The sequence below is a fragment of the Chelonoidis abingdonii genome, chromosome 2 (genome assembly GCF_003597395.2).
Source record: "Chelonoidis abingdonii isolate Lonesome George chromosome 2, CheloAbing_2.0, whole genome shotgun sequence".
Classification (NCBI taxonomy): domain Eukaryota; kingdom Metazoa; phylum Chordata; order Testudines; family Testudinidae; genus Chelonoidis; species Chelonoidis abingdonii.
Genome location: NC_133770.1, coordinates 117,781,751 through 117,802,814, shown reverse-complemented (window position 1 = coordinate 117,802,814; position 21,064 = coordinate 117,781,751). Strand labels below are relative to the sequence as shown.

General features: G+C 41.6%; 1 protein-coding gene across 2 annotated transcripts in view; it reads left to right on the top strand.

Annotated features, from left to right (window-relative positions):
* Positions 1-202: 202 nt before the first annotated feature.
* The window catches only part of MOCOS (molybdenum cofactor sulfurase), a 381,792-nt gene continuing 360,930 nt past the window's right edge, over positions 203-21,064 (top strand). The window contains exon 1 of one of the 2 annotated variants that reach the window (XM_075062632.1): positions 203-727. In XM_075062632.1, coding sequence (XP_074918733.1) covers positions 367-727 — 361 coding nt within the window. In that variant the 5' untranslated portion in view covers positions 203-366. The remainder of the gene's footprint in view (positions 728-21,064) is intronic. The other variant, XM_075062631.1, reaches the window with a different exon arrangement.

The window sequence follows — 21,064 nt, the reverse complement described above, 5'->3', positions numbered from 1 at the left end:
GTTATTGCCTAGGGCCCTGGGGAGTTGCTGGTAGTTTTGCAAAGTCAGCCTTTAACTTGCTTCCCCCCACCACTGACCACGTTCATATGGGTCTGGCAGTGCAATGAACAGGCACCTAGAAGAGGATTTTCTTTTCTTTCTAGAATACCTTGGCCACAGGCCTTAGGGGAATGTCGCAGTGACACAGGGAACATCTAACCTCAGATCCAAGCCAATCCGGAATCTGGGAAATGCAATATAATAATTATTTATTATTATTAATGATGACAGCATTGGGCTCTTTCACCAAGAGACTTCTCCCAACAACCTAGAACAGGTGCTTCCCCTCCTCCGGCAGCGGGACAAGGGCTCTGAGTACGCGCAGGGATGAACCTAGCGGTAGGAACCGGGCTTGAGAGCAGATGCGGCCGCTGGGTGGAGCGTCCTTTGCTGGGGGAGGGCGGCAGGAGGAGTTCGCCAAATCTCCCGCCTGCCCCAGCTGAGCGTCCGTCATGTGCTGGGAGGGGTTCGCCCCGACTCCTATTTCAGGAAAGTTTGCACCAACTCAGGGCTTGCACCATGGCAGGGCAGGCGCAGAGCAGGGCTGAGCCGCAGCAGGCGGCGCCGCCATGGGGAGAATTGCTGTCCTTCCAGTACTTCCAGCGCGTGTGCCCCCCCGGGGCCGGCTACGGCTACAGCGGGGGCAGCATGCAGGGGATGCGGGAAAGCGAGTTCCGCAGGCTCGGAGGTAACGCGATCTGTAGTGGAGGTGGCTGGGGGGCAGCCCCCTGCGGCCGGGGAAGAAGCTGGGGGCTCGGCTCGCTCACTGAGAGGGCCTAGGGCAGGCAGCTGCTTATACAACTTCTGCCCCCCTAGGCACGCGCCGCAGCTGAACCGAAACTGAAACACACCAAGTTTCTTTCCTTCGCAGAAGTTTGAAAACGCGCTGGCAAGTTGAGTGGTTGGAGTGTAAGTGCAGGCTCCGTGCAGGAGAGGACCCCAAACACTAGGCACATCCCGTCTGCACGCCCCAGAGCTAGACAGCCCGGATTTTACCCCGTCAGAGGTTGGGTGTTTGCTGTAGAAAGGGTCAGGCCTGGTCCCTAGCGTTTGAGACCAAGCGCTCTAATCAGTCTGACGAAAATGTTCTCTCCCTTCTTGCTCACTTTTCCCTCCCTTCGCCCTTTGGATGTCACCTGTTCACCATCCTAGGCAGGACTTGAAAGTCTGATGTAAAAAGCCAGGGGAGAAAGCCCATTTAAAAAGAAAAAGCGATATTGTGTAGGGCTAAAAGCAGCCAAAAAAGGACACAGGCCCTGCTTGTTTTCCCACTTTTTCAGGTAACCTTTAAACTGGACTTAAATTTTCTTCATTGATCTGAATATTGACATAAGTAAAGGACGTTCCTTTTTATATAATTATAACATTTTAAAATCGTATTTGTATTGGTGTAAAACAATACAGATCTTCACAGGGAAATAATGACAAAATAGACCAATAGCTTTAAAAACAACAGTACAATTCACAACATTTAGGAGGGGAAGGATTTTAATCTCAACGTGAGTGACATTTCTCTTTGTATAGATTAGGGGTAGGCAATTTATGGCACAGGTGCCGAAGGCAGCACGCAAGCTGATTTTCAGTGGCACTCACAGTGCCTGGGTCTTGGCCACTGGTCCAGGGGGCTCTGCATTTTAATTTAATTTTAAATGAAGCTTCTTAAACATTTTAAAAACCTTATTTACTTTACATACAACAATAGTTTAGTTATATATTATAGACTTGTAGAAAGAGACCTTCTAAGAACATTAAAATGTATTATTGGCACGCAAAACCTTAAATTAGAGCGAATGAATGAAGACTTGGCACACCACTTCTGAAAGGCTGCCGATCCCTGGTATAGATTTTTATTTTTCAGAGTCAAACTTTGCTTTCCCATGTCCAAGCTGATATTATATTGGCGATAAGAATAAAGGGCCTATCAGTGATGTACTGTTATATGTTTAAGAGCCATGCCCATGGGTGCTGTGACCATAAGACTTTTGGAAAAATTAAAATAACACAGGGAGCAAAGTAGGTAACATACCCATAGATCCAATCCTTGATTTGTGAGCAAGTCAATATACTCGTTGTACTAAGAATATTTTTATCTTGTCTATTCTCTTTTATTACTTCTGTGGAAATGTTGCTTGTAATAGATTATAGGATCTGTGTTCAACTCACTAGTGGTTTAATGTGTGGCACTGGCCTTTAAAATTTACAGCAAAAGGCCAAAACGAGTGAAAGAGAGCAAGGGATAGTTTGAGGTGATTGAGCATTTTTTCTTTAAAGAAACAAAGATTTATAGAATTTTAATTTGAAGACATAGCATGTCTGACATCAGTTATTCATATTTGGGAAAGTTTGGAAACAAGTTTGTGACAAATAACCTTGGACCAAAATTTTAAAAACAGGTCTTAAAGTTAGGATTCTAAATCCCTATAAACCAGTGGTTCCCAAATGGGGGTTCATGAACCCCTGAGGGGTTGCAGACAGAGCTGTCCCTAGTGACCCTGGGCAGCATGGGGCCAGTAGCCCGGAGCCCCTGGACTTCCAAGAGCTAAGCACATCAAAGCAAGCATATCTATCACACTGAGGAGATTTAAACTTCAGGACTCATAAGAAATGGAAAGGGAGGTGGATATTTTTTGCTGTTTTTAAAATTCAATAGGCAGCTAGTATTATTTTCAAAATTATTTTGAAAAACAAGTTTAAGCTTTGTTGTAATGTGCGTTGTTTGCCTAGTCTGCTCAAGACCTGAATGTTTGTGTAGGAGGAATGATTTGAGTTGGCTTCTTAAATACCTTCATGCTGTTTTACATCTGCTACTCCTTGATGAGCTGTGTCTTATAACAAGCTTATTCAAAGTGATACAAGCTACAAAAGTGAGATCTTGGAAGAGTGTTGCTGTTTTCATAATGTAATAAAAATACTGTGATGATAAATACATAGTGTGTAATAAGCATGTCATAGAAACAAATTTTATATTTCCAAGATCAATGTTTTTATAATTTATACTCAGGTAAAGGAGAAAATCCCTGGAAATATTCATTTTTTAGGAGGGGGTTTGCGAGACTCCACATTTTAGTGGAAGGGGTTCACAGGTTGTTAAAGTTTGGGAACCGCTGCTATAGACACTTATACAAGTGACCTGATTTTCAAAAGTGCTGAGAACCCAGTAGCTCCTATTAACTTCAGTACTTTTGAAAATCAAGCCTTTTAAGTGACTGTAGCTCGGGTCTTTCAGTGAGCTCTCTGTGAATAAATCTCTGCACCCACATTGCAGAATCAGGGTCTGAAAAGAGTATTAGGATCCTAGCTTTAGGTATCCATTTTGGAAAACCTTGGCGCGTATATAGAAATCTACTAAGGCTTGATTTTTTGGCATGCATATAAGCCTCAGTAGATTTTGTTACACCAGGCTATGGGTATTTCCAGGGGAAAATAAATATTGAGCATAAAATAGAATGTATGATAACCCTAAATTGCATGTTAGTCTGTGGCAAGGTGACCTGAATTGCCCAATCTAGGTGGCATTCAAGTATCTCTACTTCTTTGCCTGTCCCTTCCTCCCCCCCTTTCAGGATGTAATTTTTTTGAATGTTTAAAAGGCTCCAGAGCATTTAGCCAACCAGCAGCTTTGAGTAACCTGTCAGAATCTCCTTACTGGGGCCATGACTAGAAGCTTTATATCATGGAGGGCCCCACGTCATCTGTGAATATGGGTTCGGAGCATACAGAATTTTTCAAACTAACCTTCAGATTGTCCCTCCTTCAGTTGAATCAAAGTTGTTGGGCTTCTCCATTTCTGCTGTGGGAAACTCATCCCTTCTGGTACAGAAAGGAATTGAGCAACAGGTGAAAGAAGGGGGGAAATATTTCTAGTCGTTCCTGATAATGAATAAGGCAATAGGGTTCAATGCATATGTGGTCAATAAAAGAGTTCAAGATAGTTACCGGGGAAATCCTCATGCCGTTTCTAGAGGATGGTAAAGGACTATGAACTTTGGACCTTGTAGAAGCTTACCTGCACATAGGAATACTCCCCAAGTACTTAGAAATATCTTATTTGTAGAGGAACAGCTCTGCCAGTTCAGGGTTTTGCCTTTTGGGTTGGCATTGGTGCCACAAGCTTTTGTGAAAAGCTTAGTCATGACTATCTGCACAGGCTAGTATGGCATGTGTTCTCCTGGGATGACCTAGTCCTTCTCCCCATGCCAGGCAGGAATCAAGTGGACCTAGACCATCCCTGACCAGTATTTGTCTAACCCGTCCTTAAATGACGGGGATTCCACAGACTCCCCATGTAACAGGCTCCAGTGCTTAAATATCCTTAGAGTGAGAAGGTTTTTCCTAATATCTAACCTAATTCTACCTGGCTGCAAACTAAGCCTGTTGCTTCCTGACCTACCCTCAGTGGGTATGGAAAACAGTTTATCACCATTCTTTATAACTTCCTTTAATGTATATGAAGACTCTTATGAGGGCCTCCCCAGCCTTCTCTTCTCTAGATTAAACATGCCCATTTTTTTCAATCTTTCCTCATAGGTAGTGTTTTCTATACCTCTTATCATTTTTATGGCTCTCATAGACTTAAGATCAGAAGGGACCATTATGGTCATCTAGTCTGACCTCCTGCACAATGCAGGCAACAGAATCTCACCCACCCACTCCTGTAACAAACACCTAACCTATGTCTGAGCTATTGAAGTCCTTAAATTGTGGTTTAAAGACCTCAAGGTGCAGAGAATCCATCAGCAAGTGACCCGTGCCCCATGCTGCAGAGGAAGGCGAAAAACCTCCAGGGCCTCTGCCAATCTTCCACGGAGGAAAATTCCTTCCCGACCCAAAATATGGCCATCAGCTAAACCCTGAGCATGTGGGCAAGACTCACCAGCCAGCACCCAGGAAAGAATTGTAGTAACTCAGATCCCACTCCATCTAACAACCCATCACAGGGCCATTGGGCATATTTACCTCTAATAATCAAAGATCAATTAATTGCCAAAATTAGGCTATCCCATCATACCATCCCCTCCATAAACTTATCAAGCTTAGTCTTGAAGCCAGATATATCTTTTTCTCCCACTACTCCCCTTGGAAGGCTGTTCCAGAACTTCACTCCCCTAATGGTTAGAAACCTTCGTCTAATTTCAAGTCTAAACTTCCTAATATCCAGTTTATATCCATTTGTTCTTGTGTCCACATTGGTACTAAGCTTAAATATTTCCTCTCCCTCCCTAATATTTATCCCTCTGATATATTTATAAAGAGCAATCATATCTGCCCTCATCCTTCTTTTGGTTAGGCTAAACAAGCCAAGCTCTTTGAGTCTCCTTTCATAAGACAGGTTTTCCATTCCTTGGATCATCCCCGTAGCCCTTCTCTGTACCGGTTCCAGTTTGAATTCATCCATCTTAAACATGGGAGACCCAGAACTGCACACAATATTTCAGATGAGGTCTCACCAGTGCCTTGTATAACGGTACTAACACCTCCTTATCTTTACTAGAAATACCTTGCCTGATGCATCCTAAAATCGCATTAGCTTTTTTCACGGCCATATCACATTGGCGGCTCATAGTCATTTGTGATCAACCAATACTCCAAGGTCCTTCTCCTCCTCTGTTACTTCCAACTGATGCGTCCACAGCTTATAACAATAATTCTTGTTATTAATCCCTAAATGCATGACCTCTCCTCTGGACTCTCTCCAATTCGTTCACATTTTTCTTTAAGTATGGTGCCCAAGCTGGATAGTACTCCGCCAAACTCTCACCAGTGTTCTGTACCACCAAACAATCACCTCCAGTGTGTTATGACACTCTTGTGAATGTATCCCAGAATGACATGTCAGTTTACAAAAGGAGTGAGCTTCAAGCGTTAGTGATTGATTCATCTTATACCAGATTTTACAAAGTGGTCCTTTGGAGTCATCCAAGATTCCCCTCCAAGGTGAGCAGTGTCCTTATATCACCTTAATGAGCTTATTATCTTGACAACATTTTCCCCCTACCCTAGTATAGCCATCCTGAAGCCTTTCTCATAATGGAAGAGGATAAAGTGTCCTAGAGTTCTACTTGGAGTGAATTAAAGCATTCAAAGTCCTTCCAACTTTTTGTTTTCAGTTGACATCAGTTCCTTAGATGATGCTGTCACTAAGTGGACCATGCTGAAATGCTTCTATGATTGTTGCTTGCATTGTTACAGTGTGACTGGCCTAAAAGTTAGAAGGCCATATCAAGGCTTGCTTGATCTGAGCCAGCCTCACTACTCACCCTTGGTGCTGGGTTGAGCGATTGTGGCTCTAAATGCATAATGGTTCTTATGATTATTGGAAAGAAATCAATGCTGGGTATGAAACACAGATCTGCTCTGCCTAAAATAAAGGTGAGATTTACCAAAGTGCTTAGCATTGGCCTAACCCTACTCCCATTGAAATCAATGGGAATTTCACCACTGACTCCAGCAGGAGAAAAAAAAAAAAAGTTGCCCAAATCTCACTTGTAAAGCTTTGTGGAAAGATAAAAATAACTAGTGCAGTTCCTTAAATCATCAGGGGTCTATTATGCTTAACACATAAGCCTTAAGACTTTCCTTTTAAGCAAAAGTTTATCTGTAAGTTTCTCCTTGGAGGATGATTAACTGACAGATTGGGCAATACTTTCTAAACGTATGTGTGGAGGCTATTAAACTGATCCCTGTCTTATAGGCAAGAGAGTACACAGGTGTGGAGGCTATTAAACTGATCCCTGTCTTATAGGCAAGAGAGTACACACATGTGACCTTGGCCTTAAACTCACGAGAAAAACACTTATCTATAGCATAGGGTCAGAGTATTAACCTTTAATTGAGAAACAGTTAAAAAATCAACATTTCACAGTTTAAGTAATAGGATCTAATATACTTTATGTTGAATGGTTTGCTATAATGAAATCACAGCACTAAAGAAAAAAAATCATATTCAAGCTGTATCATGTCTTTGAGAAGAAGCGGACGTACTGTATATAATATAGTATATTACATTTAATCTCAAAGTACTTTTCCAGTTATGGGTCTGTTCCTGTACTCCTTTCCTAGAGAAAGCGCCCTTTGACTTCAGTGGGAGTTGTTGCAAGAATAAGGAGCACAGGAGGAGCACAGCCCTATATACAGAGACACCCAGAGAGAAGAATCTACAGGGCACTAGAGTGATCACCTGTCTTCTAAGAAATAAATAATCCTCACTTGCTGCCTAATGTTCCAAATCTCATATCAAGTTAATAGATGGTGCTCATCCATATTTCAGCAACAAGCATGCAAAAAATCATACAATACTAGGTGCGGTGAAGTCTGTTGTGCATAATTTTGTACAACTAATAAAAACATCATGGGTGTTGGTCCCTCAATAATAAATTTAGTCTTGAATTATTAATTAAATTGTCCTTTATTTCCTTGAAATGTGGGTGGTCACTCAAAGTTGTCACCTATTCTCATTCTGTTTTTCAGTAACAAAACAAACAACATTTAGGTATTTGATCTTTGTCTTTTACTTTCTCATATTACTGTTATCCTAGGTCTTTGTCTCTAAATAGGATAGTGGGGCAAATAGTTCTCAAGACAACATTATTCTGTTGGTAAGGGTTATTAGACAAGCAGTATCAGTTCTGTCCTCTGGGAGGAGAATAATCATAGGCATGAGTTCATCTTCTATTATTTCTGTCCTGGTTGATATCAAGAACTAGTGAACGAAGGTTGGAATGATTCCCCCCCCCCTCAAACGGTGTGAATTAATTTTTAGCCTTAAACCTTTTCATCATCCAGCACCACTCAGTTTTATTATTTACTCTGCAATGGTAAAGATGAAATCATGTTGGTGTTTGATCTGAGAGCTGTGTCATGTATATATGAATCCCTGCTGATTTGCAGAATGATTTGTACACTGGCACATCTGCCCTTTTAGTCTTTGTTTTGTAGGCTGAGACCTGCTTTCCCCTTCAGCAGAAACTTGTTGTTTACTGTTGGCGGTGAGAACATGTTAGTAATGGTCTGGTCTCTATGTATGCAAAGATTACTTTGATAATTAGGATTATATTTATGTCACTAATTTAATTATCACCCAACCAGGTTAAAAAAAAATGCAGACGTGTTCTAGTCAGACAGATAGAGCTTAATTATGGCTTGTGGAAAGCTGAGCCACCCAGGCCCTGACAGTGGCTGGAGGTATTATACCTTTTGAAAAAGTAAAATGTCTTCAGTGGTGCGAGGGGGTGAGCATGCAGGTGGAAACCAGTGGTCCCCCCTCCTGCCACAGTGGAGCAAACCTGAGATGCAGGGGGAAGGATGGGGCCAGGCCCAAGTGTTGCAGGGTTCACTCACCGCAAGTGATGCCTCCTTCTTACCGTCCTGGGGATTAGCTCTGGGCAGGCGTTGCGCCCTCTTCCGGCAGCATCTGTCCCACCACCCTCTCATCCTGCAGCCCCTCTTGCTCCAGGAACTGTAGCCTCCTCTTTGTGACTTTTTTTCCAGTTTGCTACTGAAAAGGGGTGGGGGGGATTGGAAGAAGGGGTGAGTTTGCTTTCCCCCAATTTTTTCATTTTTGAATTTCAGTACAAAAAAAAGAAAAAATGTAAAATTCCTAAAAATCTTTCATGAACATTTTCATTGGGACTTTTCCCCCCCGCCAACCAAAAGAAACATTAGTTTAAACATTGACCAGCTCTGATTTACACTCATGAATCCTCACGCCTTTTAACGAAAGCCAAACAAGTATGTGAAACATAGATACAAACAAGCAACCTAAAGCACAATGGAGTGCGGAATAGAATACAGTGCTACCTAAACTTATCTGGGAGATTTATTACTATTTGTATTATCACTGCGCCAGACACCTGAATCAATGATCAGGGCTTCATTGTGTTAAGAGCTATACACAAATCATAAAAAGATAGTCCCTGCCCCAAAGAGCTTACAATCTAAGGGCCAGAACATGACCTGTCCTATATGCCAATGGAAGGCAGGAGAGAGGGCAGCAGATGACCTTACTTTCTTGGACTGGTGCACCCTACCACCACTTCCTGTGCATGAGAGTGAATCAGACTTTGCAAAGCGTTGTACAGGTCGGTGGGAAGGTCAAGAAAGGGCATGGAGTGGGTGGGAACCTAGAAAAATTACTGCTGCCCAGAACCAGGTCTAAATAATAAGCTCCCCCTTGGGCTGCTCCAGGAGCAGTGCAACACCGCACTCTGGGCTAGATCACACATTGATGGTTTACCCCCAGGTAATGATAGCATACATGATGGTGTGCTATAAAGGTCTACCAGTATGAGTCTGGGAGTGTCACACACCAGTGATAAACCACATGTCAGTAATGGCAGTCATCTGAATAACATGCTAGTATAACCTTTATACCACATCACACTGTCATGTGTTCTGCATGTTTTACAGGGAAAAACTATTTCAGAGAATATACAAAAATTCTTGTGGGACTATTTTGGCATGTTTTCTGTGAAGCTAGTTGATCCAAAAGTACTGGACTTGAAGGGAAGGAAAATTATAACAAATACTTTCAATAATTTTTAGAGAGTTTGTAAGGGACTACAGAAGATTTTGTCACGGCTTAGCTAGGGCTGATCGCCTTCTCAAGGACAGGTTATTAAAGGTTGTTGTGTACTAGTGCATGCCGCTTGTAAACTGGTTAGAACTGCCTAGCCTGGGAAGCCCCTGCGTGTTTGGGGAAGTGTTGCAAGCCCTTGGCCCTTTGCCCAAAGGGGCAGCCCCAGCCGTAGGAAAGCTCCCACATGCATATGTATGAGCTGCTTTACATGCTATTAACATAAAGTTATATGTGCCAGATATTGTTTTGCTGCTTTGGACTCAGCTCCCCGCTTTGTGTTAGCAACGTGTGGAGTCCCCGTTGCGGGTGTGTTTCCTCACCTTCATTAAAAGCCATATCACTCACCGTGTGTGTGTGTGTCTCGTCCTTGCAGAGCACTCAGGCACGTAACAGAGTTTAAAAATGTATCTTTGCTAGACATAAAAAAGGTCATGACTTAAAACCCCAGCATCTCAGAATCTACTGGTTACGGAGAGTGAGTAGAGGAAACTGGGATTTGCTCTCCCCAACCACATAGAGCTTGTGTTTCTAGCTCCCATTAGGCATGAATTATGTGACAGTAAACCTGTCATGGGCCTCTACTGAGTATCTCACCATGCTGCACTGCATGTTAGAAGGATAAATTTTGGTTTGTTAGGGGAAAGAAGCTGGTGTTTGAAGGTTTGTAACATTAGAATACATCTCAAAGAAGATGGATTAATGGGTGGAGTGCCAGTGGTGAGAGGACCTTGTTATATGCTGCTTATTATATGGCTGTTCAGTTGATTGCATTACTATCAGCACAACAATGTGATGTGAGACAATCTTACTAACGGTTCCTGTAGTTTCTGATTGTATAAATGGTTGAATATGACCCTTTCTTAATATATTTGTCTGTGTTATCTAATGAGCTTACGTTAAGAAGTAGAGTAGGAGCTGTTTGAGTGTAAAAAGGATTTAATACAGAATATAAGCATAAAGGCAACAATGCATAGATATTTCAATTTTTTTTTCTCTTCATAAATTTTCATAGCAGCAATGTGTCAATAGGTTATCACTAGTACACATGGTGTAGCACATGCAGTGCTGCTTTATCTTTTGCTATGGTGTTGATGGACTGAGCTCCAAATAAACGGTAGTCCCCATCATGAAACTGCCATAATCTTTCAACATTGAAGGAATTTTTAGTTTTAGAAGAGGAAAGATTTCCCCAAAGATTTAGGGGTTGTCTTCTGTTTCTGGCAATTGCATTACTCAGATTGATATATGGAATGTAGTTTCTAACCTCAGCTTTGTCATTGCAATACATTTCTCAGACGTGTTTGAGGAACCATTGTACTGGTTCATTTAAATGCATGTGTATGTATTTAAATGCATGTATGAGGCTTTTAAAACTGTAAACTCAGCTGAAGAGTCTAGGAAACAAGTCTGTAAGTAACAAGTCTGCTGCTGCTGTAAGTAATGATGCAAGTTCAGACTTTTCATTTGTACTTTGCAAGTACAGACAGGATCAGTTGTGACTGGATCCTTTGGCAAAAAGCGTTTAGATTTGGGTTCCTTAGGCACTTGTATCCACATTTAGACTTCTGTGTCTAGATCAGCGTCTTGATTTAGAGAGGAGCCTCTGAGAAGTCAATGGGTATTGCAAATTCTCAGGCACTAATGACTAATTTTCAGCACCCAAGTTTGAACATTTTAATTTTAATGTTCAGACATGTTAGTGTGGGATCCCTATAAGAGGTATCTATATAAGGCTCAGTAATGTTCACTTTGTTGTATAATAAATGAATATGTCAGTACAGGGAAGAGATTGTATTGTAAAAGGAGAAGCTGCTTTCTGATTGTTCACTGAACAAATTGAGCATATATGAAACTTTTGTTGCTCGAAAACATACTTGCTGTTGGATTTTTATATTCAACAATGACTACTTCCAATTAAGTATCAGAGGGCTAGTCGTGTTAGTCTGGATCCGTAAAAGCAGCAGAGAGTCCTGTGGCACCTTATAGACTAACAGACGTTTTGGAGCATGAGCTTTCGTGGGTGAATACCCACTTCATCGGATGCATGTCACATATGTATTCACTCACGAAAGCTCATGCTCCAAAACGTCTGTTAGTCTATAAGGTGCCACAGGACTCTTTGCTACTTCCGATTAAGATTTTTTCCACTGTAATGTTGCCATGTGGTAGTTCCATGTGTTAAATAGGTGTTTTCTTAACAGTGGATTTCTATGTACATATTACATACCATTGTATTAGATGTAGAGCTATTTCTTTTTTTAAAATAAGATTATTAATCCAAAGAAATTCCATACATTTTAAAACAGAGACATGGTCAAGTTGATATCAGTGGAATTGCTACTCTGGATTTACACTGGTGTGAGTGAGATTGGAATCTGACCCACAGAAGCTTCTGCTATGTCAGGGCTGAGCAAACCTTTTGGCCTGAGGGCCACATCAGCGTACAAAACTGTGTGAAGGGCTGGGTACGGAAAGCTGTGCTTCTCCAAACAGCCTTATCCCTGCCCCCTGACTCCCCCCTCAGGAGTCCCCACCCATCTGATCGCCCCCCAGAACCTCCGCCTCATCCAACCACCCCCTGCTCCCTGTCCTCTGACTGCCCCTGGGGACCCTCTTCCCCTTATCCAACCCCCCAGCCCCATGGCTGCAGGGGAGGAGGAACAGTGGGGGAGGGGCCCGGGGCTAGCTTCCCAGGTCAGGAGCTCAGGGGCCAGGCAGGACTGTCACATGGGCCGGATGTGGCCCGCGGGCCATAGTTTGCCCACCTCTGTGCTATGTTCATGTGTCATTAGTGATTTGTTTACTGTAGCACTTACCATAAGTGCTAGGTGCTTTCCAGACATTCAAGAAGGCATGGGTACTTGCTCCAAGGAGCTCCAAGTCTCAGGACAGACACAAATAAACAGAGAGGGGAGGGGCAGTTTATATGCCAATCAACTTGATTCACTGTATACATCATAGCAGAAGTGGATCTTTAAGAGGGTCTTAAATGTGAAAAGAAGCTTTATGGTTAAGCTGGGGAAGATCATACCAGGCACAGGGGGCTGCCTCGTTGAAATCACCTATGAGAGAAGCTGACAAATGGGCAGACAAGTCCGGGAACATTGGCAGAGCCGAGAGGATGGTGAGGAAGACCTGAACCTTGGCCAGGGAAGATATTTGGGGTGGGGGAAAAGAGGGCATGTAGAGCTTTTTAAGATGTCTCTAAGGCATCTATAACAATGGTTTTTAAGCACCAGGTATGAACGTATACTAGGTATGTTGTACTTAAAATGGCATTTTAAAATATGTTGTTCGGAATCTTTCTGTACTTCACGAGGTCACTGATTCAGAACACAGTAGTTCGAAAAGGGAGCAGAAAGTGTTCATGAACAGGTGAGTCAGTTTTGTGGGTTTGTGCTCTCATATTCATCCTTGATGGCAAAATACGTTGTAAAATATACTTATCATGGGACTGCTACCATATACAACCACATTAGTTTTCTATCTGGTGTATGAAACGAAATAGAGAAATTTCCCCAAACAAGATCTATTATTCTCTTATTGTCCTATTTCTTACTATCTTCCTCTTTCTCTTTCTGTGTAGGAGCCAAGGGAATATTATATTTGCAAGAGGAGGAAGAAGATGTGATTTCAGTGTTCATTCAGACCAGGCTCTGAAGCAACATGATCTAAAACATTTTCAGAGCAGCTTAGGAACAATGTTTATCAGACAACGTTTTTCTCAGTTCTGGATTTCCCTGAGTAGAGATTTATCCAATTTTTTGACATGTATAAATGAAGGAGTAGGATGACACAACAAACTCACTTTTACTAGTAAAATAACTAGTACTTGAACTTGAGTCTCTGGAGATGGAATCATGTGCTTGTTTAATGTTTGGAAAGATTACAACCTTATTTTAACAAGTATTCATTAATGTAATTTTGTGAGATAATTTATTAACATATGACCTTAGGATACTGAACACCACTATGCACATCCCTGTGCATACTTGTTAAGAGTGCAGCTGAAGGTAAAAGGCCACATGAATGACCTGAAGTAAGGATGCAACCCAAACATCCTACCTCATATTTGAGAGAGCAATCGAAGGTGCAAAACTTTTTCCAATTTTTAAGACTCGTGTGCTTTTATACCACTGCGTGTAAGAAGTTGTCATAATTACTGCTTTTGTCGGGTAGTTACTAATAGTTTCAGGGATGCGGTGATGTGTAGGCCTTTGTGTATGCATGCCAGTGCCCGTCACTAAAACAAGATAGGCCTGATGATGGGTAATGGTTCCATCCACTAGTGCCATTAATGTCTCCAACAGCATATTAAGCAGAGGCCTGTGATTGGGAGCAACATTTTTTTTCTTTTTATTTGTACTTGCCAATAATCTCTTTGTGAAATCATGAATGCATTTTACCAAATAAAATGTGAGTGAAAAAACGTATGACGAGATCTATCTTTTGAAGTGGAGAAGAGTATGGAGTCATTTTTCCCCCCCTCCCCCTGCACTTTTACCACAGATCTGTGGGTAAAACCAACAGGTGACCAAAATGAAAAAAATGTGTAGTGGAGGAGAGCGGAACACAGCTCCTTTGTTTCCCCCTGCCCAAGCCATACAGAATGGGACTAACTTACCTAGCCTTGTAGGCTGGTGCCCCAGTATGTCAGCATCCCCCTTTGGTCAGACAGGGCACTGCAAAGTCTGCACAGATCAGAGGGGCTGTCAGTTGCCCTTTCTTGAGTGTTTATAGTCCTGTTCTGGAGCCAAGGACGTTAATATTTGTCTCACGGGGATGTGCAGGTTTCCCCTTATGTTGCCGGGGATTATCTGGCCCTTGCCCTCAAGGGACCTGGAACCTCTTTTGCTCCTAAGTCCCTGTTTAGAGGCAGGTAGGGGAACCCAGGCCCACCCACACCGCTGAATTCCAGCTCAGGCCTCTTAAATCAGGCAGTCAGAATCAGTCCTCCACAGTTCTGCTATACTTGAGCTCCCTCGTACCTCCTTTGGTTCTGAAGGCTTCGACAGCCTATGGATCTGGGCATCTCTTCTTTGGATTGTTGTCACTCTGGGGAGGATCTTCTTTCTCTGGCCTGCTTGTTCCTCTGGCAGCCATTCCACCCAACTGCTTTCAGTTCTGTTATTATCCCAGCTGCTATGAGGCTGCCAGTCAGCGTTGGCCAGCAGTTGCTGCATTTCCTTCTTGGTTGGTGGTGAAATGCCTTTTCACACTGTGGTTGGATCAGAAGCAGATAAATAAAAACAGGAAGGCTCTGTGCTTATGGTGCTGACTGGAGTGAGACTAAGGATTTTACCAGAAATTATCTTCTGCTTTTTCAGAAATTGCTCTTCGCTTCTTCATATAAATTTTGAATGGAACAATTCTTTATATATATAAAAAGACTAAAAATAGTTGAAACTATGTGAATGCTGCAAAGAGATAATGCCAGAAAAGCTGCAGTACTTAATACTGATATTCAGGAGAACATACCCAGGAGACAGAAAAAGTACTTGTGCTTGAAAACTGGGAAGTGAACCAAATTGACATTCATATGAGAATGTATTGGGATTATTGTACTCTGAGGAAAACTATATTACTGGAGCATCATGTATTCAGTGCTTGCAACCAAACAGATGAAACATTTGATTAGCTAGCAACAGACTTTAAATGCTGTCCATAAACAATGTGAACATCTTAGAGGTGGTGTTTCTTGCTAGAATGTCATAGGAGATCATTAGAGATAATAAGAGGTCAATTACCGGCACACCTTAAACCCAGAAAGGTAGTGACGGATACATAGCGCTGCAGAAACTGCACAATAATAGAAATAAAAACTGATTGATGGTTATACATCAAGCTGTACTAAAGGAGACCATATAGTATTAGATCAAGTAAATAAAAGCAAACTGCAAATACTTGTTAACGCAGGTGAATTGGATTTTGGAGCTCCAAAAATGATTCATGTGGTATATGATGCCAAAAAATCATGTAAAAGCACAGTAGGCACAACACAAAATAGAGTGGGACATATGATATTAAAACAAGCAAAAATATCCATGTAGAAACCACTTTACAAAAGTTCATAAGAAGCTGTGACACAGCTGACTGCATGGTGCGATCCAATTAGACTGGATTTGTTTGTTCTCCATTCTACTGCTGACAGCAGTTCGTGTCTTGACTAGGTCTCTTTGTCTCAATTTCCCCACCTATAAAATGAGGACAATAAAAGTTGACTACTTCAAATTGCAAGGAGTAGTCAGTTAGTTTGTATAATACTTTTAAGAACACCAAGTATTAATGTGCTTTTGTCCATCTGAGTAGCTTTTTAAACTTGTCATGGAGGGAGTATGGAGGAATGGGGGAAAACCTATGAAAGCAGCTTGGAAACTTTTTTCCAAGGTGGGTTAACTAATTGCAAGATCCATACTTTCAGTGGAAAGCCACTGGTCATATGATTGTGTGGTTTTGGTGGCATTCATGTGTGTATCTAGATACTATTGAAAACATTATTCCTAATTTATCCATTAGTGGGCCAAATTTATCAGTAACTTCAGTAGAGTTATGTAAAGTGGTGCAACCTGGAACTGTGGGACTTTTGTGCCCCCTTAATTTCCCAGCCTGGGCTGTCTCTCACAATGCTGTGCCATTGACAAACAGAAAACCCTTCCGTGTGCTGTGATCACTCAGCCATCAGCATGTGGAGATTCACACTCAGTGAAATTGCATGAAGGCACTCTAAGCCACTCATGAATCATACAGAGAGAGGCATCAGCCAGTCAGACCAGCCCCTAGCCTTGCACCCCAGGAATATACTGTCTGACACTGCTCAAGACTCCCTTGGACCATGCAAGCTTATTAGTATGCCATTTTGTCAAAGGAAAGTGGACATGCACCAGCCTTTAATCTGAGCTGAGCTTCCCCAAGCATTTCAACCAAAAGGTGCTATTTTGAGGTACAGAGTTACAAGTAAAGAGCCATGTTTCTATGCAGACTAGGATTCCTGTTAAATGTAGTTATACTCAGAAAGTCACTCTGGAGAAAACTGTTTTGTGGGATTCTGTGTTTTTCAATGATTTCCATATCTAATTTGCTCAGTTTTTTAACCGTCAAATATTTTTTTCTAACTACTTGAATCTGAAAGTCAAATGTGTTCTCTCTGACTTGTGCATCATCACCAGTGATAAGTCTGTATTTGGAATGTAGTTCATAATTTTGTCATGTATGCCATCAATGGAATAGCAGCCAGTTCATATACTCTTAGCTTTATTGGTTCTATAGTGCTCTTATGACTAACATGTATTAAAGCATTTCTTCTGTGCTCAAAATAAGTACAGTAGCTATAACTCAGAATACAAGGGAGCAGATCTGTTGAGTAAGAAATGGCCAATTTTACATTTTCAACTATTATTTTATACTGTGAAATAAACTTGTAGGCAATGATGGCGAACACTGATCCCCAATTCACCAAAAGTTTGATGTTCTCGATGTGCCTGCAAAATGCAGCAGCTGAGCTGGAGGGCTGGGAGGATGGGAGCACAAGGGAAAGAGTATCATATTTTTATATTGTTTTCTCCTATAGCACAGACTGCCCTTTTAGCAGTCACTTCTGACCCTCTGACCATTTTGATAGCTCATTTGTAAGTAAAAAACAGCCGCCACATAATTTGGGAGATGCTGAAAATCTCATTTTGGTTTTTCAGGTAGGAAATGAGTTTGGAGTGGCCTCTAGGATTGAAGCAAAGCCAGACTTGTGGTGGTCAGGCAGAGTGAGAAAAGGGCTAACAGTCCTCAGAATACATGTCATTGTATAGACTGCTGCAGAAGCCAGTGGCGCCATCTAGGTCTCCTGATGTAGAAACAGGGAGGTGGCAAAGCTGCCTGCTTCTCGGAAATTATCCTGTGAATGTGTGGTAGTGTGGGGAATGAACATTTCCTCATAGCCCTGCTCACAGATGGGGAAGCGGGCCAGCTAAATCCACCCTGATGCCCTGAGAGAGGCCAGCCTGAGTCCCCCTCAGAAGAATTGGGTATAGCTGGCCACTTGGCTGTTTCTCCAGAAGAGAGCACTAGGTAAGAGCATTGGGGTGGGTGTTCCATGACCTATGAAAATTTTGACTCTGGGTGCTTTATGCCACTTTCATCTTCGGTCAACTGAGTGTCAGTGGTTTCACCCGGAGTGTTGGTGCTTAAATAAACCCGAGAGTTATTAGGAAATGGGAACTTCTTCCTGAGCATTTTAGTTAATTTTTACCCCTCATTTCTCATTGGAACATTGTTTTCAACAAAATTTCTGATCTGCTCAACTGAAATACCAGGGTAAACGCTGGGGTCCTGATCCCATGTGAACCAAATCCGTCAGTTTGGTGTGTCAAAACTCCAGCGCCTTGAAACAGGCGAGTTCCACACAGTTGTAATAGCTTGGCATACTTCTCAGTGTATGAAGGTAGTCAGAAAACACCCTAAGCATGTCAGGACTTCAGCAAGATTAAATTGCTGTTTCTATCAGAACCTCAGTCAGCTTTTTCTTTTCCATTTGTGGAAGTACAGAAAAGGACAGCGTGTGTCTCTAAGGTGTCACAGTGATTACCCTGGAGTTCATTCAAGCTAAAAAGAGTACTGTTGCGTTAGGGAGAACATTAACGCAACTAATCCCTTGCAAATGTAGCAGTTCTTTCATAAACAGGGAGTGCAAAAGTGAATAATTAAATTATCCTGTCTTAGAATCAATATATACTGGTATATCAACATTTAACGTTAATTGTCATTGTTTTTGTTACTTTCCACTGTGGCAGTGGATGTAAATATGATTACACATGGAGTGACCAGATGGCACTTATACGTGTTATAATAACAAAACTCGACTTCAGATTTTAATGTTCCACTCTCAGAGCTCCTTTAAAGAACTCGCACTAAGGAGGCAGAGGGAACAAATGCAGAAATGGGTAATTACAATCTCTTCACAAAAGGCCCTTTAATTTTATTAATCAAAGTGCCCAGAATATCTTTAAGAACAATCTCAGTTTTTATAAAGACTCCATCAGCTCAGTATCTGAGTACTTCAGCTGAATAAAATTGTTAATCAATAACATAACCATCCTAAGTACAGAGAAAAATGGAGAGAACTCCAATATGCTTTTTAGTCTCTTAGAGTAATCTTTAGAAAATGTATTCACATCAGCTATTTTTGTTTCAGGTCTCAAGTGCCCATGGAAAATTTCAAAAAAATTTTTAGGAGGGAGGTTTGGGAAGAGAGCAGGGAATGAAAATTCAGAAACCAAAATATTTCAGCCAAAAATCTAAATATTTCTATTTGGAAATGCAGCTGTGGTACTTCAAGGGAGTTATAGTCCAGGTGTTTCATGCTCCCAGTCTCCTCTATACACTGGACTCCTTGGTTGGACAATATTTCCCATGATGCACCATGGTCTATCCTCTTGAAGAGGAGAAGCAGTCTATCGGAAGTTTCTGGCCACATTGAATCAATGGAGATGTAGTCTGGTTGGACAGCTTTGCCCATAAAAGAGAATGGAGATAGTAGGCAACTGAGCTATTATTCCCATGAGACATCTTGGGAGTATATCCAGCCAGGAATATTTTGATTTTCAGGTTTTTTTTTAAATGAAAAATCAAAATTTTCTATAGAAATCAGACACGTTTAATGAAAAACTTTGTTAAGTTGAAAACTCAATTTTCCATTGAAAGCCATTTTTTGACCAGCCCTAATGACAACCCATGGGGAAACAACAGGTGTTGTGAAACTTTGGTCTGGGTAGAAGAGAGTGGGAGAAAAGAGGACAGTAAGGAAATGATTTCTATATTGCTGAGCTGAGGGCTCAATCCTACTTTTGTTGACATCATCGGGAGTTTTGCCATTGACTTTACAGAGAACAGAATTAGGCTCCCATAGAACAAAATGGCTTATACTTTCACAGGCCTGGATTTGAAAAGCCACTTCTTTTTAGATTATCTTGGCTGTAGGTATGTGTTTTAAGTAAACTACTTGGTTTGTTTCTCTAGAAATGCCATGTTGCCAGTTCTCCTGATTTTATTGCAAGTCTTAGAATATTGAGAGCTTTTTATAAGGCACATAGAGTTACACAGTTGTCTGGCTATACTGAAAAAAGGACAGGAGACATTTGATGTGGGTTTAAGCAGGCCGTAACTTTATTAAGAGATGTCTGGAACTACCTGGCAGATAAGTGTACAATGCAGGTAACACCATGTTTATTCCGTAATTACCCAGGGGGCTTCCACCAGTTCCCCCTCTTTTTTCATTCAGGTGCCCCCAGCCAATCCATTGCTGGGATCTTACCATCCACCTCCCCTCGACCCTGTAGGAGGGCTAAGGTGGACTATAAGAAAGGGGTTGCCTCCCTGTGTTATCTGGGGTTTTCAGAACCCCCAACAGGGACAACTTAACTATTTCACTCTCAGCAGTGTAAGGAATAAATCAACAGGAACACAGCACTTCTGTCTGATAAGATTCATACAAGTAAGTGTGCTCTATCTAAAATTGCAGTTTATTGGATTTAAGCACACACAAACATAAATAATAAGTTTAACAGTGCTTTTCAAACTTTTGTACTGGTAACCCCTTTCACATAGCAAGCCTATGAGTGCGACCCCCCCCCCCCTATAAATTAAAAACACCTTTTTATATATAAGAACATAAGAATGGCCGTACTTGGTCAGACCAAAGGTCCATTTAGCCCAGCAGCCCGTCTGCCAACAGTGGCCATGAACTTAACAGGTAATGATCAAGTGATCTCTTTCCTGCCATCCATCTCCACCCTCTGACAAACAGAGGCTAGGGACACCATTCCTTACCCATCCTGGCTAATAGCCATTAATGGACTTAACTTCCATGAATTTATCTAGTTCTCTTTTAAACCCTTTTCTAGTCCTAGCCTTCACAACCTCCTCAGGCAAGGAGTTCCACAGGTTCACTGTATGCTGTGTGAAGAAGAACTTCCTTTTATTTGTTTTAAATCTGCTGCCCATTAATTTCATTTGGTGGCTCCTAGTTCTTTTATTATGGGAACAAGTAAATAACTTTTCCTTATTCACTTTCTCTACACCACTCATGATTTTATATACCTGTATCATATCCCGCCTTAGTCTCTTGTTTTCCAAGCTGAAAAGTCCTAGCCTCTTTAATCTCTCCTCAAAGGGGACCCATTCCAAACCCCTAATCATTTTAGTTGCCCTTTTCTGAACCTTTTCTAATGCCAGTATATCTTTTTTAAGATGAGGAGACCACATCTGTACGCAGTATTCAAGATGTGAATGTACCATGGATTTATATGAAGGCAATAAGAGATTCTCTGTCTTATTCTCTATCCCTTTTTAATGATTCCTAACATCCTATTTGATTTTGACTGCTGCTGCACACTGCATGGACATCTTCAGAGAACTATCCACGATGACTCCAAGATCTCTTTCCTGATTAGTTGTAGCTAAATT